The following is an 18,730-nucleotide window of genomic DNA, read 5'->3' on the forward strand; positions in this document are numbered from 1 at the left end:
TGATCAGGAGTTTTATGCTAGCCTACAGCTTTGTATGACTTCGAAAACACGGTAACGCGACTGTGTCTCGCTTTCATACCTAGGGGGAGACCAGGGACAGTTGTAACACTTTTAGCAATTTTTAGCAATAGGCCTACATCAAAAACCATTTATACTGGAATAATCAATTTATTATATTATAAACTTCAATCTATCAACTGCTGAAACAATGTAGCCTATTTAAGTGGTTTTATGAAATATGTACAGGTTGCAAAATTTATTTTAATACAGTCTCTCCACTGTTACAACTGTCCCAGTGTACAGGGACGGTTGTAACATGTCAGGGACGGTTGTAACATGTCTAAAATATACATAATGAATCAATCATATACGCAAAATGGAAAATATTATTTATCAATAATGTTATTGTGACTATTAATTTCATGTTTTTAAGTAATGATTACCTTTTTTTTCATACTACATGACAAAAAAGAGGTGCAACCGTCAAATTATAATGCAAGAAAATTATTTAATGGGTAGAACAGCTCAAAAAAGTTTACATTTAAACTTTTACATTTAATTTGCAATGCACAGTGCTCATTTTACTTTTATTTAGCAAATTAATGGGATTTTTTTTTTTTGCTTGATTAGTTTTTAAAATATAGGCCTAAATGACACTTGGTTGGTGATACTGGGACGGTTGTAACGGGGCGTTACAACCGTCCCAGTAACACCAACCATGTTTTCATCTCATGTGAGCTAGCTTGACTGCAAGTTTCACACTTGTTAGCCATTTTTATTTTTAGCTTACAAAACAGTGATTCTAAATAATACTTGTTTGAATTCATAGACATTTGATCTTATAACAGTATCCAAAAAAGTACATCAGAAAGAAAAGTATTTTTTTTTACTCAAAAACAACCTTTTGTAGATAACTCCGTCAGGAAGTTTCAAATGTGGCTCCCTTTTTAGCAAGAATGGAGGGAAACTAACTAAGCATGAGCACAGTGAGTGTCATAACTCTAGGTTGTTTCTGATGGGAGGAATTCAAGGTGTTACAACCGTCCCCTGTTACAACTGTCCCTGGTCTCCCCCTACCTGTCGAATTTTAATAATCTGTCATACCCGCTCACAGTACATGTACCTCACTTTCATAAATACATGTCATGCCTCGCTTTTCGCTACCTGTCCTGTCTCGTTTTCGCTACATGTCCCTACATGTTACTTTGAAACCGTTCATACCCTCTATTGCCTGATTTCCTTTCCTTGAATAATTCCGGTACTGTACTGGAGCTGAGACGCGAGAAAAAGTTAAAATGATTCTCTATATTTGGCTCGTATTGTGTGCATTCCTCGTGCATGGTAAGACATTAGCCTTTTATACAATCTCTCGGACGAATATGATTTTTTATTGGTTTTAATCGCATTTGAAAGAAGGGTTTTCTTAGATAGCCTACTGCTGTTTTAAGTAGCTGATAGATGAGGATGGTCTTGTAGATTTAGACAAATTTTCTGAAGGTACAAATAGTGTTAAATGACATCCTAAATATCACTTGTCAGACAATATTGGTATTTATCATCAGGGGTCTAAGAGTGATTCCATGAAAATACCGTAGCCTATAGGCCTAATGATCTGGCTAGGCTACTGTGGGCACAAATATATCCGAGAAGTGAAATATGAATCCGGATGTGTGTTGTAGCCTATTATGTTCATTAAGTTGTTAAATATCATCCATGATGAGACTCATTGTCTGAGAGTGCACGTGTAAATCAATGATGTGATGGTGTGGTATTTAAGTTATTTATTAATGGATATTTATATGGCTTTGAGGTTTGCTGTGCATGCAATGAAATTATGTATGTTAGGTAATCACATGAACTGATTTAATGCATGTTTAACAACCTTTGAAACCCCGTGCTGAAACATTATCATGTTTGTTGATGCCTCATTCTCTAAGCTAGCTTATTGTTGCTTATTGCTGAATATCATTAATTACAAATACATGATCAGTTGATTTGTAGCCAACCTGTCATGATTGCATCAACCTGCTAATCACCTCCCCTCTCCTCTCCTTTTATCTCCAGGTTTGTCTGGTGTTAATACATTGTCAGTGAAGGAGGGATATCCAGTCACTCTAAACACTGATATTATAAAAACCCAACAAGACAGAATGAAATGGTATTTTAAAGGGACACGCATCGCCGAAATCAATGGAGATCAAAGTAAGATCTGTAAAGATGATATATGTCCTAAGAGATTCAGAGGCCGACTGAAGCTGGATCATCAGACTGGATCTCTGACCATCACAGACATCAGAAACACAGACTCTGGACTTTATGAACTACAGATAATCAGCCGCAGAAGTGAAAAGACCTTCAATGTTAATGTTATTATTGGTGAGTCATTTAATGTTTGAAAGCAAGTTTTATATATTCTATAATGTGCGTAATTAATGTTTATTTTGTTTATTATAGCAGATACAGTTAGTGCTCTTTATTGTTTGCTTGTATTATTATTAGGACAGCATTACTATAATCAATCGTTTCCATTTATATTATAATCTCATTATATAGTAAATTTTGTGGACAAACATGATGTTGGCTTGAAAAAGCCTTGTCTAAAAGTTTCAAACTGTTTAAAAAGGTTAAAGGTTATTTATGAGTTTAAGAGTTTTTTTTTTTTTTTTTTGCATTTCATCACTGTAAAGTCTATGGCAATTTGTGGCCTTTTCCCCAGTCAGATTAGTTAGACAAGAAATAGCAACATGAGTCAGTATTATTATTTTTTTGTTTGTTTGTTTCTCAGAAGGAGATTACATACAACTTTTTATTTTGGTGTTGCTAATGTATATTTCTAATAATATGTCAGTCATCTGTGAGCTACTTATCGGACTGTCAGTATGTACATGGCAGGGATTTTATTTTATTTTACGTTCATGATATATATATATATATATAATATCATGATGTAGATTAGATCTGCACGATTAATTGTTAAAAGATTGTGATCTTGATTCAAACACCCACATGATCTTGCTCTTAAATGACAACGATATGCTATGTCTTTTAAACCTTTGACAAGCACGATCACAGCGACCTGTGCGAGTAGTAATTCAGCACTTGCGATTAGTTCGGTAGAATAAATGCGCTTATTCCTTTATATCCGCGGGACTTGCGCGTGTGGCGCTGATATCTGTCTCTCATTTGCAATCGTGCCCTGCTTAATAGTCATGATAAAAACATCAATGTATTAACTCATCCATAAACTTTATTAGATCCATCGGAAATCAAGTCCAGATCAACAGCAGCAACATCAAAAGGAGCTTCAGTGTTACTGTCACTGGTGAGTGAAGAATACAGTTCAATATTGTAAAATCAATTTTAGGAATGGACTTTATGCACAGCTGCACTACTTCCTGAACTTTAGCCAGCTCCTTTGTTTCCCGTCTGCCATTATTGGACAAACTGATTAATCCAGGTGTGTCTGATTATTATTGTCGGTCAGGCACACCTGGATTAATCAGTTTGTCCAATAATGGCAGACGGGAAACAAAGGAGCTGGCTTAAGTTCAGGAAGTATGCAGCTGTGCATAAAGCACATTAGCTTTGACTCTATTAAAATATAAGATATTATTATCTCTATCTTTTCACATACACATTAACCCCCAGTTTCACAGACAAGGCTTAAATCTAGTCCCAAATTAAAATGTTTGAGATGTTTTAACTAAGAGAATCTTGCACTAACATGTATCAAAATGTGTCCTTGTTTTGTCTCAAGATGCACACCAGCAATGATTTTTCTTTTCTAAGCAACATTTATAAAATCGTCCTAATTGACCTAAAGCCTAATCCTGGCTGAATCTAAGCCCTGTCTGTGAAACTGTTCTTTGCAAGTGTTGCATTGTTGTTGTTTTTATTAAGTCTAATGTTATTAGCATGAATAAATACATAAATTTAGTCATTTTTTCTGTGCTATTTGAGTTCACAGTGCTGTAATACTTTTCGAGCTGCCGTTACACAAACAAAAAAAGACCAGATTTATCAGTTGAATCAATATTATTAAATTAATGATCAAAGCATAAAAATGTAAATATCAGTCAAAGTTATCAGTAAAGTTGATAAACAGTCACTCTCCAAGTAATAATGTCTGTCTGTCTTCCTCTATTCCAGATTCAGGTTTGTCTTCTGCTGCTATAACAGGAATAACTGCTGCTGCTGGGATTTACCTTTACCAAACAAGACCGAATGATGAGAAGATTGGAAATAATGCAAGACATTTGATTTTCACCCCCTCTCTCTCACAAGGACCATGCTGATAGCAACCAAGGCCTGTAGCCACAATGTTTGAACAATGGGGAAGTTGTGATTGTCTGATTGGTCAGTTTGAAAATCTCTGCTGGCCTGCTCTTGAGTCAAAGGTGCTCTGCCTTCTCTCTCTCTCTCTCTCTCTCTCTCTCTCTCTCTCTCTCTCTCTCTCTCTCTCTCTCTCTCTCTCTCTCTCTCTCTCTCTCAACATTTTACATTTATGCTTGCTGGGTACAATTAATGGTTTAAGTTATCACATGAACCTACACTCTAAAAAATGCTGGGTTGTTTTAACCCAATTGTGGGTAAAATATGGACAAACCCAGCCTTTGGGTAAAATTTTTACATTACATTTTTAACCCAACATTTGGGTTTGTCCATATTTTACCCAAAATTGGGTTGAAACAACCCAGCATTTTTTAGAGTGTACCGTGTAACTATTTAAGTGTAAACATAAGCTTATTTTGTCAGATTAAAACGAGATAATTGCATATGTGAATGTGTCATATTTAACCCAAAAATACTTTGTCATGAGAAAAGGTGGAACACGCAAGATTATTGGAAACCCTCATTGGACCAATATAGCGCGGCTTACAATGAGTATTACATAAAGCCAGGGGCGTTGGACTAATCTAATTTAAATTTAACTAACTAAACTATTTAAATTTAGCCCTGAATGGTTTTGGAACAGGCCCCTGAGTTTAGGGAAAATATGATATGAATTAAGTAAATATTGGTTGTTTAATCTTAGCTTGGAGCTGTCGCTTACTGGTGATTTTTGAAATCTGTATCTCTATCCCTACACACACACAGACACAGACACACTTTTAGCTGTTCTGAAACTCTATTTCAGTACGGAGGAGAGTAAAACAAACGTTTACCTGTTTCAAATTAAATGATGCCGTGGTCCATGGACCCTTTTGACAGACTGTGATGACACGTTTTGACAGCCATCAACATCGTAAATCCTTTCCGTGAAAAACTTTCACGTAAAGTTTTTTTAATATAATTTATTTATATAACTTTTGTTTTATATTACCTTTGCATCAAATTACAAAAAAACTAGTTAACGCTGCTGTGTGTTTCTAATACTGCGGCTGAGAGTGACGGTAAAGTTGACATCTTTCTCTCTTCTGACTGCTGTTATCACTCTCTCTTTTTTCCTCTTATTGGAAGTCGTGAAAACTTGGACTTTTGCTTTTTGAGCCAATAGGAACTCAGATTCTCTCATTCACAGCATTAGAAGATTACCCTTGACGACTTCCGCTTCTGAGAAACCTGGACATTTGAAAAGTGTCTATTGACATTTAATGAATTTTAAATGGCCAGGAATCAGGTTTCCTGACATTTATATTTGGCTGATTTTATCGCTGGGGAAATACATAAAGCAAAGCTTGAAAGCAAAAGCCCTAAATACAATAGATCTAAATCCAGAAGAAATCGCCCATGCTCTAATAAGAAGTTAAAGCACTTAGGCATAACAAGCATATGACTTTCTGTTTTATGCCATTTGAAATCCAACAAAATGAGTAATATTAGTGCTATTTGGTGGAAATCAAATATAATGTAAAGGTTTAACCACTAGATGTAACAGTCATAAGCATTTACAAACATATAAGGATTTTTTCAGGTATCCCTCTACTGTATGTTATGGGGACAAAGAGAAAATTAATAACTGTTAAGCTTATTTTTCTTAACCCACTGGCATACAATTTTACTTGTTTAAGCAAAATGCGCTTAATTTATTTTTTTTCCCCAGGAAACAACTTAATGTCATTTTGCTTATAAAGTAAATGCATCTTGATTTAAGAATTGTTTGACATTTTGACTTGAAATAAGAAAAAAATACTAAGATGTAGGGGTAATAAACATGAGGCAAAACTGAATGAAGAGAATTGAGAGATGTAAATAAAGTTACATATGATTAATGTGTTACTTTGTGTTTACCAATAAACAATATTGCAAAAAATATATATATATATCCCCCTGAGGTTTTTAAAACCTAGAAATGCCCATTAAGATGGAAATATGACATTTATTGTGATATTGTGATTTATTGTGATAAGAGAGGACAGATTATGTGTTTTGTGTGATTTAATGGTTGTTGAGGATGAATGGCATTTCTTGTTTTTTTGCCCGTTATATCATGATTTAAGAACGGGTATGTTTGAGAGAATACAATATAAAAAGCCTGATTTGTTTTGGATGACGGATGGGGATATGTTGAATTGGCTTTTTGAAAATGAAATCTATAGTCTGGCTAGATATGTGGAAAAAGCGTGGAAACTTAGGCAAAGAAATTTATATCCTGACCTAAATTGACGTTGTCTTGTCTTGTCTTGTTTGTTTATATTGTGAAAATGATGGTAATGTATTGTGTATGATGTTCATCTTTCTTTCTATGTTCTTTGTTTCATGGTCATCTTTGTGTATTATTTTTTGTTGTATGTCATTAGTGTCTTTTAAGCCTATTTGGGCTGGGCATGTAAGTGCAAGACACTTTAATAAAAAAAAAAAACTGAAAAACTGAAACTATTGTGTGAGAAGAGTCTTTGGAAGATGTAAAAATATGCATTTTTGTTCTAATTAACCAAAGTCAATATGTTTAATTGAGTTTGTTATTGTTCAAACAGGCACCGGGGGACGAATGACAATAATAAGGTGAGATATAAGTAATAAATGTATTTAATAATTAAAGTAAGACATTTTACTTTAAAATGAAGAACAGTGGTATGCAAGTTTTTTTATATTATTATTACTACTTGAGTATAAATATTTTTTCTAAATATTGGAATTATAATTTTACCCTTTTAATTTCTTTCACCTTCTGTGAATCTGTATTTTCTCTTGTTGTGGCAAAAAAAAAACTCATTAAACAAACATCACTGCGTAAGAGACACTCGGAGTCAAATTATAAAAAGAGAAGTATTTATTCTTGCAAGAATAGGTTCAGTCTAATACACAAGTTGCCTCGTGCAGAAGAGTGACACACTTAACACAGACCAGGCATATCTCTTATAGTGTCTTTTCCAAGGCCTTCTTCCCCCAGGGCCCTCCTTCCTTCTTTCCAGTAGTTTTCCACAAACAAAGGACCCATATCGCTAGTTAGATTTATCTCTATAGTTGACCCTAAGCCCCCCTACACTAGATGACCTACACTCGGAGGTCCGAAGTCTTTGCCCGTCTGTTTTCTAGAGTGTCTCCCCCTTCTGTCTCCTCAGGTACATAAACATAAATTTTAAAGCTGTTCCCCGTTCCCACACCATGCAAATGGCAAAAACATGACATTCCTTCGCAATATACTGAAAGTCAATGAAACATAAAATCTTGGCATAACACTCTCTATTGATGAAGTTTATTTGACTCAAACACAGTCGCACATGCTGTCATACTGTGAAACACAAGCACTCTTCACAGACAATGTGCAAAAAATATGCTAATGAGTGTTTGGATGCATCTGTCAATCAGATACACTCAGGTACCTGAACTTCTGCTGATAGGTGTTGAGAATCCCATTGTTGCTGTTACTGGATCAGACTGGTATTATTATGTTGCCACTGTGTACTTACCAGACTTTGTTCCTAATGAAACCAGCAAGCTGTGTTTTGCAGGTCTATTTGGAAGACATTCATTGATTTATGTTTATTAAGATGATGAACAGTGCCTTTAAATGTTACATGCGTTAATGTAGGATATTAAAGGTAAAAAATCCAGCATTTAGATGTTTTCTCCATCTTAGTTATATTATATTTTCTATTCTCATGTTTAACTTCAATTTGTTTGTTTTCTTTAACTTTGTATCATACATGGAATAAATGCCTTAAAGCACAAAAATAAAGAACACTATTTTCTTCAACTGAAAAGGAACTTGAAAGATCTGGTCATTTGACAGCAAGTGTCATTAAAACCAATCTCATCTGCGCATAACAGCTGGAATCTGTGAGTTTGTTATCTGAAATAACCAAACTAAGCTAACATTGAATGATTTATAGAGTGTTTATTGATTTGTGTGTCTCTGTATATTCTGAAATGTGATTTCAACACATTTAATTTAACCTTCACCTTAAACATTTTTAGGATTTAACCTCTGACCTTTACTCAAGTCATTTCATTCCTGTATTTCATATTGGATGAAGCTGGAGGCTATTGTTGGAAAGGTGAACTCCTGGGTTGGACGCTAGATGAAGCTCTAGTAGACTGGCCATCATTGTGTCATTTAGTGTCACATATGTATTAATACGTTTATTAGCCTAATATGTGTGTGCGTATATATATATGTGTGTACTTTGATCTTAACACCTTTAACCTATGTATTGTCAGGTTAAATTATGGCTTAAATTATAAGCTTTTTAAAATGACTTATAATTTGGTCAGAAGACTTCTCTTTGGTGTTCTTATTAAAAGTATTACAGGCTGTCTGTCTCTAGCCTATCAGTCAATGTGTAGCCTACATTTAAATGTAAGTCCTAAATATAACTAAACAAATCGCATTATAAATGTCACTATATCACCAAAAATCCGCTATCTCAAAATCAAACTCCTCTCACAAAAACCCACGAGGTCAATATGCGTTGATTTCACTTTTATACAGATGTGCGCTTGTGTGGTCTGTTCCCGACCGTGTCAATCAAACGCTGATTCGGCGGATCACATCTGAAAACACTGAGGCTTCGTTTGGCCATAGTCACGTGACATGGGTTTTTCGAAACATCTGCGTACCTCAAACAAGCCTATTGTTTTGTTAAGTCTACTTTCAGTTTCCTTATGTGACGCCAGCGTTAATGCAGATGAACGGAACAATTTAATGGATTAAAATCTACACTTATTTTAAGGAAAACCAGTGAAAATGCTTCTCTTTATTTTGCCCTCATTCGTTTGGTGTTTACGTGACCCTGGTAAGACATTTAGACCTTTCTGTTTCTCTTACGGCGGAAAGATCCGTGTTTTGTTGTTGTTTGTTCTGGTGTGCCTGGGTTTACACTTGGCGAACATGCGATAATCGTGATATTATCAACGGATCATCAAGCCAATTCACGGCGTTTGGGCTATATTTGGTTACTACCCAATATTTAAAATAGTTAGGCATTTATCACGCAAGCGTTCGAAAGGATGAAGTGTCAAATAGCCTAGTAGGCTAGTGGAAAAACACTGGCAGTTCCCATATCCACACGGGACTGTGATGACTTATAGTCTACAATCGAATACAATTAAACTAGTGATGGGAGAAAAGCTTCGAAACAATTGCTTTGCAAAATGATTCACTGTTTTAAAGCGTTCGAAACAACCTCCCTGTCTCTCTCTTGAAACCAACACGGAGAGATGGGTCTGTCTGCGGACTGCAAGAGAGGGGCGTAACAGGAAGTGGGCGTAACTTGAAGTGGGCGTAACTTGAAGTTGTCCAAATCACACAGAACCACGCGATATGTCAAACTCAAAACGAGATGTTGTCGGCAATATGCCAGCTCGTATAGAGTCAACGGTAATAATACTTTCCAGAGATAACAGTGTAAGTTGAAGTGTATTATATTGCTGCCTTTTACATTGCAGCAAGGGCAGAGCAAAGCGTTTGGAACTTTGAGCTTGTCAATCTGTGCTGAGTGTCACACAGATGCCAGGTCATTGATACATTTTTCTAACGTTTAAACTTAGACCACATTATTAGATTACAGTGTTTCCGCTACATTCATTCAGCCGTGGTGGGCCGCCACACCAAAAATCCTCCCGCCACGGCTGCAGCTTCTCAGTGAGGTCCGTCCGATATTGTGCATACTATTGTGTTATTGTTAAGCCCCACTAAAGGCATAAAAAACATTGTAAAGCACCATAAAGTTTTCGTGCACTATATTCCAAGACTTCTAAAGTCATTCGATAGCATAATGTGAGGTAAAAAATAATATTGAAGTCGTTAAGTTAAAGTTAATGGAAACTCATCTCTCCTCAGTCATTCTCCATTCAGAACTCAAATAGCGCGTCGCGTTCGGTTACGATCAATGATCAATGTTCACATTATTATACTTTATTTGTAGATAAAGGTCTATGGTTTGCATAAAATTACTTTATCTTACTATTACTGGAGTTTATTGCGTTAGTTCTGTTAGATTACAGCACTGAGCACTCTGAATTCGAATTGTTCTTCATGCGCACTGTAACTGAAATGTAAAACTGTTAAAAGAAAAGGCTAAATAAACTGTTGCATAGATATAATACAGTAAGCATCAAATATCTCTTCGCTTTGTGCTTTTAAATAAAGTGTGCCAGTCAGAGAGACTGGTAGTTGTGAAACAGTATTTCGTGTGTTGTCTGTGTACTCTGCTAACACTTTTCAATGCGACGCGCTGCACGCTGTGACTTCGAGTTGCTTCAAGTGCATCATTCGGCGCACGGGATGCGCATAATCGCATTGCCGCTGTAAATTGGAACCTTCATATTATAACTAGAAAAACTATTTTTCGATTAATCGTTTTTTAAATTGTGGTTAATTCAATATCGATTCTCAAAGGCTATGAATCGATTTTTTCCCCCCCATATTTATTTATATATCACCCAAAAGCCAGTATTAGTTTTCCTACACTTCATAGGCTTGCAGCCTCCATGTTATTCTAATGCAGTGAGATTTTATGTTTGTTTTATCTTAAACATAAAATAACCTGATCCTGTTTGATCAAGGCATGAGACTGTTCTGACTTTTTCAATAATCAATTTTTCATCTTGCATCAAAATCCTGTCTATTCATTGTATGCATTTGATGCTGTTTTAATGTACCCAAGTGTACCTAAAATAATAAGAGTTTAATATACTGGGTCTTAATTTCTTTTTATTAATTAACCACTCGTAAACTTATGTTCACTGTTCTTTTTTATAAATATAGGTTTTGTGTTAAATCTACAGTATATTCATTGAGTGGAATCGAGAATCGAAATTGAATCGAATTGAGAGCTTGCGAATTGAAATCGAATCGGAACATCTGAATCGATACCCATCCCTAATTATAATACTTAGGGGAGGTTTAAACACCTGGGGCAAGGGGGCGTGGCCCATGGGAATATCACACATGGGCGACGCCCCCTCCCCCTGGGGAAATGGGCCTGCCACCACAGCTGGAAAAAATCCTAGAGGAAACACTGAACAAATTGTAACCCTAAAGTGTCTTTTAAGTGTAATATTTCTGTAAAGGCTAGGGACAGAAAAATGAATATATATATCAAATGTTATATATCATCAAATGTTTCATAGGAAATTACATAAAACTGCATGTTGCCTCGAGGCAACATTGTACCATAATGGAATCACATAAGGCCATACCAGGCATAGGTTTGAATACAAGTATATTTCATTTGTAAGGAAAGAAGTTTGAATTATCTAAATGTATTTGCATTTTTGCAAACTGAAAACTCAGCATGGTTCGACAGGACATTTGGCCACTATAGTGGGAAATCGGACAAATAGTGGGTTCGTGGGGCGGGGGCGTGGCTTGGGAGTGGTCAGGGGGGTCAATGGGACATTTGGCCACTATAGTGGGTAATCGGACAAATAGTGGGTTCAGGGGGCGGGGGCCTGGCTTGTGAGTGGTCAGCAGGGCCAGACAGGTCATTTGGCCACTATAGTGGGTAATCGGACAAATAGTGGGTTTGTGGGACGGGGGAATGGCTTGTGAGTGGTCAACGGGGCCGACTGGTCATTTGGCCACTATAGTGGGTAATCGGACAAATAGTGGGTTCGTGGGACAGGGGCGTGGCTTGGGACCAGTCAGCGGGGTCAACTGGACATTGGCCACTATAGTGGTTGAATGGACGTAATTTGAAGTGGGCGTAACTTGAATGGACATAACTTGAAGGGGCGTAACTTGAATGGACATAACTTGAAGGGGCGTAACTTGAAGTGGGACGTAACTTGAAGTCTTGCAGGATGCAGACAGATACTATTGAACACGGAAGTGAATTAAACGGCAATTCATCGACTGGCCGCTTGAGGCTGGCTGCAGAAGGGAGTCAAATCTGTATCTCCCCCATGTTAAAATGCCCAACTTTACAGCAGAAAAAAAAACATGTTTACAGCCTGGTTCTCTCTGTGGCTTTGGTCTATACAGCTAATTTTGCCCTTCAAAACAACTGTGAGGGGGGTGCATTTTTTTATAACTCACCCGTTTAGTTGATTAATATTTAAAGTTCTGCAAAATTAAGGGTGTGTCCACTTTTGAGTGACAGGTGGATTCCCGATGATGTCAATGCTAGCGGGTTAGCCGTCACTTCACCTCAGCAAATTCCAGCCGCTGAACTTGCCATCTCTGCCGTGTTTGTGCTTTTTTTCGGGATTATTTCATATAATTTAATACAATTTAATAAAGCTCTCTACGAACTTGACAAGCGATGCCGCGCTGACGGACCATAGACTGTAAAAAAGAGTGACTGACATGTATGCACATAATCACGGTCACACACACACACACACACACACACACACTCAGAGTAATATTGTAAAGTTACTGCATAACAACGTTACATTTTCCTGTAACGTTACAGTAGTTACTTTAGTTACTTTTAACTATTATAATAATTCGAAGGGCAAAAACAGGACCATTAAATTGGCATTCTGATTTTAATCATCAACTCCCACTTTAGCGCGAGGCCCTGTGCAGTCGCAGACTTGGTAGGCTACTGTGAGTAGCATATAGCATTAGCTCCCAAGACTAAGCAGAGCTAACTCCATAACGTCGCGGTAGGTGGGCATGGTTTCAGATAGCCAGGCTCCTCAGCTCCGCCTCTTTGCCCATATTCTGTTATCCGGGAGTGACGAGCGGTGACGCGAAGCCAAGATGGCGATGGTCGGCTCCGCCCACTTTAGGCTTCAAAAATGCTCTTCAGAAACCTATACGGGTGACGTCACGGACACTACGTCCATATTTTTTTACAGTCTATGGAAACGACACACACTTGGCGACCTCTGCTGGTTAGTAGTGTAAATGCACCAAAAACTCAGGCAAAACATGCAAAAAAAAAACCTTTTACAAATCCATTGCAAGTATTTTATTGAAAGTAAAATTAACTGAAATGGAATTAACAAATCATCTAATAATAATAAATATCAAGTGTCTGTATAATATGTGTTCTTTTATTAATTGTCAGGGCTTGATTTGATTGTTCCGTGGATGGCTCAGCTACTGTTTCAAAACGAAAGTGCTTCACGAAGCTCAGTGGAAGTAGTCCATCATCTCGTAAAAAAAATATATTCAAATAGTATATATTTGAATATTTGAAAAATAGCCTATATTCTGGGAAATATAAATATCTTACACCGCTTCTGAAAAGTAAATGAAAAATTTAAGAACCACACCTAAATTACAGTTAGGAGCCACTACTGCATAGTAACTTAGCTCTATACTTTCCAAATACAGCTATTCAAGTCACCTGATAAACATTTTGTGTGGTTTAAAATAACTGTTCTTTTCTTTTCCAGGTGTGTCTGGTGTTTATACAGCGAGATTGTCTGTGATGGAGGGAGAATCAATCACTCTAAACACTGATGTTGAAACAAACCAACAAGAAGATATTAGGTGGTATTTCACATTGGTGAATGACATTCTCATCACCGAAATCACTGAAGATCAGAGTAAGATCTGTACAGATGATCAATGTTATAAGAGATTCAGAGACAGACTGAAGCTGGATCATCAGACTGGATCTCTGACCATTAAAGAGACCAGACCAACAGACTCCGGAGTTTATAAACTAAAGGTCAACAGCAGCAGAATCAGTACAAAGATCTTCATTGTTACTGTTCACAGTGAGTTAGCCTATTATGTGTTTAAAAGCAAGTACATCACGTCACGTCTTTAATGTTAGTGATGTTTTTGAACACATTCAGAAGTGTTTTTTTTCTTTACCTGCATTTTAAATCTCATTCAGTACATAGATAATTCAAAAAAATGTTGCTGCGTATTTGTTGTTTGGCAGCTATTCTGCTAAATAGTTATTTGCTATGAATTCATCATTCATTTATTACATTTGTGTTGCTGTGTACTTGTTTAAACCACTGCCTAACAGACTTGTTGCTTTAAATGAGTTCAGTATGATTTAAAAAAAAAATAATAATAATTATAATCCTGTAAAATAACGGTAAACTACTGGCAGCTGTGGTTGCCAGCATCATACCGTAAAAATACGGTGTGTTACTGTTTTTGAAATTAACAGCTAAATAGGTTTTTCTCTGCTATATACTGTTAAATTACAGTTGTTTACTGCAGCTGACCAAATGGTATTTAGTTGTTCATTTCAAAAACAGTAATGCACCGTATTTTTACGGTATGATGCTGGCAACCACAGCTGCCAGTAGTTTACCGGTTTTTTTTACAGGATTATTTTTTACAGTGCACAGCCACACAACTTTAAAGATGAAGCATTCTGCATTTTCACAGTATTTACTGTTGTTTAATATTGTTTGGCTTATATTTATGTGTTCATTTCTTCTCAAGGTTTTTTTAGTGTTAATACAGATGAAGAGTCAGCTTTTGTGATGGAGGGAGATTCAGTCACTCTTCACACTGATGCTGAAACAAACCAACAAGAAAAGATTAGATGGTATTTTAATAACACTCGCATCGCTCAAATCAGTGGAGATCTCAGTAATATCTGTACAGATGTTCAGTGTAATGAAGGGACTGATAGATTCAGAGACAGACTGAAGCTGGATCATCGGACTGGATCTCTGACCATCACAAACATCAGAAACACAGACACTGGAGTGTATCAACTGCGGATCATCACCAGCAGCAACATCAGTACAAAGAGCTTCATTCTTGCTGTATTTGGTGAGTCATTATGTTTAAGAGAAAGTCGTGTACAGTTAAGTGATATTTTTTTCTCTGACATTTGGAGGTATTTTTTCCTCTATACCTGCATATTAATTCCCATACACAGATCATTTATTCACAAACACATTTCTTGTGCAATTTGTAGATTTAAATACTATAATTTAACACTTTTTGTTGTATCAGTTAGTTTTGTTCTGAAGAAGATGACAGTGGAGCATTTGTTTAAATCCATATATTACACCATACTTGGTATTTTTAGTTCATCAAGTGCAGTGGATTTGATGAAATGCTTATTAGCTCAAAATGTGGATAAATGTTGCTTTTTAGACTAAAAGTAATGAATGTTCCACCGTTTTCTCATGATACTGTATGTAGTGTTTCCCCCTAAAAGAGGTGATTTGTGTTTGGTTTGTGTTTCAGATTTTCCTGTTGTTAAAGTAAATGAAATAAAGAGAAAGTCAGTGATGGAGGGAGAATCTGTTACTTTAGATACGCATATTTTAAAAAGCCCAAATGATGTGATGACGTGGTATTTTAATGACACTGTCATTACTGAAATCACTAGAGATCCCAATAAAACCTGTACAGATCAACAGTGTGATGAGAGATTCAGAGATAGACTGAAGCTGGATCATCAGACTGGATCTCTGACCATCACAAACATCACAAACACAGACTCTGGACTTTATAAACTACAGATCAACAGCAGCAGAATCAGCATCAGAAGGAGCTTCAATGTGACTGTCAGCATTAAGAGTTTCGGTGTTAATGTCACTGGTGAGTATCATGTAGCCATTCAGTGAATTTTCCTTTGGAGTTTTAGGAAACCGTTTTAAAGGGGTGATGAACTGAGAAATCAAATTTTCCTTGTGCCATTTTGACATATAAGAGGTCATCATACTGTATGAATATTCTGTAAGTTTCAGAACTGAAAACTTCCTTGTTAGTCCAATAAAAGCTTTTATTGACACCAGGCACAGTGAACGACAGGATCTACGACGGCAAAGGGTAGCAAACCCCGCCTCCACAGAAGAAGATCGACGCCAACTTCAACACCGCCTGTTTAGCCCCGCCCACCGATTCACGCATTACATGAAACTCATTATAATATGCAAAACTGTTATCCAATCATAGCAGTGGGCGTTTACTTCCAAGTCTTCAATGCGGCACGCCCATAAAAAACGATCGTTTCAGGAGCTAGGCTCAAAACCAGGGCAGAAAATAGCCTATTATTAATTTTTATGTTTTTGAATGTAAAAACCAAGCGAACGTCATAAGTTGACTTCAGACAACAATATAAAAAAATTAAACAAGCTAGTTCATGACCCCTTTAAATAGGCTATATCAACCCTGTACATGTTCATTGTATGTTCAGACCCTTTCTATTATCTTCTCGTTACATTGAGTTTTGTTTACATTATGAATTTTGCAATTGTTCAGTATTGTTAATAAGAAAATTGCATAATATTCATCAGTTTTCCTGTAAACACGCTGTATCTTGAAAAAAAAAAAAAAAACGTCGCCATTTATAACATTTTTTACCATCATCACACCAATGACCAAATTAGACGGGTATATATATATATATATATATATATTATATATATATATCAGTCAAAAGTATATAGTTAAAGTTGTGGTAATAATGACTGTGTGTCTTTAGCTGTTCCAGGTTCAGGTCTGTCTTCAGGAGCTGTAGCAGGAATATGTGGTGTTGTTCTGCTGGCCGTGGCTGTTGCTGCGATTTACTGTCGCCTCAGGAAATCTACTCAAGCAAGACAATATTGCAAGTATTTTATACAGCTTATTTGACAGGATGGAGGTATGAGATTTATTGAGCAAAATATGTTTATTTTTATTCAAATTAACCAAAGTAATCTGAGTTAATCGAGTTTGTTGTTTATACAGGCATCTCGAGTCAGAACAATCATGATAAGGTAAGATGTGCAGTGAATCTGTCTGCAAAAAAAACAAAAAACTGATTTTACAACAGATTCTGATTTGTGAGAACTACAATTCTCACTAGTGTAAGACTACGTTCACACTGTCAGTTCAAATCCGATTATTTTCCTATTGGAATATGATCTTAATTATTGACTGTCCAGTATTGCAACTGTTCAGATCAGATTTGTGTGTCACATGGCGCTCTTTCGTTTTCCGGAATATATGTACACTTGTTTTACGTGGCGAGCGAAAGTGACACAAACCATGTGAAATCTGATCAGAGCAGTCAGAGTGAAACGGATTTCCAGAAATATGGTTTGAATAGGATTTCAGACTGTCAGTCCAAATCAGATTTTTTTGTGCATATCTGATTAAAATCAGATAAAGTCACTGATTTTTTAAAATCAGTTTTGAGCTACGTTTCTATGTGGTTTGAAATTGTTTTCTTTTCAATTTCGCGTGGTTTATGTGACTTTATCACACGACGTAAAATGTAAACGTCAGACGTTGTTTTAGGAAACTTCCTGCCGCTGCCTCAGAAGACATAGTCCAGCGCAGTGGATACACATTGTCACGTAAATACGACAATGTCTCAAACCACAGTGTGAACGTAGCCCATGTAGCTCTAAACGGATTCGTAAAAATCATATTTCATGCGATTTTTTTTTTTTTTTTTTTTTTTTTTTTTCACACTTGATAAAAATGGTTGGATTTCAATTGGATATCCACACAAATCTGATTTGGACTGACAGTCTGAATGAGGCTTTAAGGGATAGTCAATCCAAATATGAAAATTACTCACCCTCAAGTTTTTCCAAACCTGCATGAATTTATTTCTTCTGTTGAACACAAAAGAAGATATTGAAGAATGTTGGTAACCAAAAAAAAAATATTGTAGCCATTGACTTCCATTGTATTTTTTTCCTATTATGGAAGTCAGTGGCTGCTGTCTGGTTACCAACGCTCTTCAAATATATTTTGTGTTCAACAGAAGAAAGAAAATCATGCAGGTTTGGAATAACTTGACGGTGAGTACATGGAGACAGAATTTTAATTTTTGGATGAACTATCCCTTTAAGTGTTCAGCATGTGTTTCTGCATTCAGAAATCCTTGCACTGAAACGCCAATCATTTATATTGACTTAAGAGAGTGTTGCTCTCTTGTGGTGTTTTACTTTAGAATAAAGAGCATTCAGCAAACCTCTGAGGAAAAAAACTAACATTTGTTTTAACCTTCTGTAAATATGTGTTTTCTTACAGAGGAATGGTGTGGAAGTCTCAATTCCCTTATCAAAAAAGTTTCCACTGATCCCTGCGTTTTCCACTGATCCCTGCTGATGACGGGACATCAATAGGATTTCCAGTTTGTAATGATGGAGGGGATTATTAGAGCTACTAAAGGAATCCCAACCGGAACAGATAATCTCTATTTATCTCTATAACTCTATTTACCATTAGCAGCAGCATTATAATAACTCACTGATCTATTTGGATCAGATTCATAATCATTAATATTGCAAGATCCAAGCGCTCTTCACAGATCATGTGTGCAAATGCCACAACAAGGCAACTGTCAGTTAAACAACACACAAATCTTAAATTAGGTCTGTGCAGATAAAAAAGACTGTTAATGGTAGATCTTTACCATTTTAGTATTGCCATCTTGACAGTGCCAGTATGTTGAGTTTTGGATGC

General features: G+C 36.3%; 2 protein-coding genes across 2 annotated transcripts; both read left to right on the top strand.

Moving 5' to 3' along the window:
- Positions 1–1,204: 1,204 nt before the first annotated feature.
- Positions 1,205–6,787, top strand: LOC306989004 (uncharacterized protein). The gene is made up of 4 exons (XM_079594268.1): positions 1,205–1,341; positions 2,065–2,376; positions 3,255–3,322; positions 4,150–6,787. Exons 1-4 carry the CDS (start codon positions 1,296–1,298, stop codon positions 4,174–4,176), a joined length of 453 nt encoding a protein of 150 aa, XP_079450394.1. The 5' UTR covers positions 1,205–1,295; the 3' UTR covers positions 4,177–6,787.
- Positions 6,788–9,003: 2,216 nt separating this feature from the next.
- Positions 9,004–18,521, top strand: LOC306988992 (uncharacterized protein). Its single transcript, XM_079594250.1, has 7 exons — positions 9,004–9,179; positions 13,738–14,064; positions 14,753–15,088; positions 15,512–15,868; positions 16,755–16,877; positions 17,000–17,028; positions 18,296–18,521. Exons 1-7 carry the CDS (start codon positions 9,131–9,133, stop codon positions 18,371–18,373), a joined length of 1,299 nt encoding a protein of 432 aa, XP_079450376.1. The 5' UTR covers positions 9,004–9,130; the 3' UTR covers positions 18,374–18,521.
- Positions 18,522–18,730: the final 209 nt, after the last annotated feature.

This window comes from Phoxinus phoxinus (assembly GCF_949152265.1).
Source record: "Phoxinus phoxinus genome assembly, chromosome: 20".
NCBI lineage: Eukaryota > Metazoa > Chordata > Actinopteri > Cypriniformes > Leuciscidae > Phoxinus > Phoxinus phoxinus.

Coding starts and splice junctions, on each gene's coding strand:
- LOC306989004 (XM_079594268.1), top strand. CDS start 1,296: ATGATTCTCTATATTTGGCTCGTATTGTGTGCATTCCTCGTGCATG. Junction 2,377..3,254: donor CAATGTTAATGTTATTATTG/GTGAGTCATTTA, acceptor AAACTTTATTAG/ATCCATCGGAAATCAAGTCC. Junction 3,323..4,149: donor CTTCAGTGTTACTGTCACTG/GTGAGTGAAGAA, acceptor CCTCTATTCCAG/ATTCAGGTTTGTCTTCTGCT.
- LOC306988992 (XM_079594250.1), top strand. CDS start 9,131: ATGCTTCTCTTTATTTTGCCCTCATTCGTTTGGTGTTTACGTGACCCT. Junction 9,180..13,737: donor TTGGTGTTTACGTGACCCTG/GTAAGACATTTA, acceptor TTTCTTTTCCAG/GTGTGTCTGGTGTTTATACA. Junction 17,029..18,295: donor GTCAGAACAATCATGATAAG/GTAAGATGTGCA, acceptor GTTTTCTTACAG/AGGAATGGTGTGGAAGTCTC.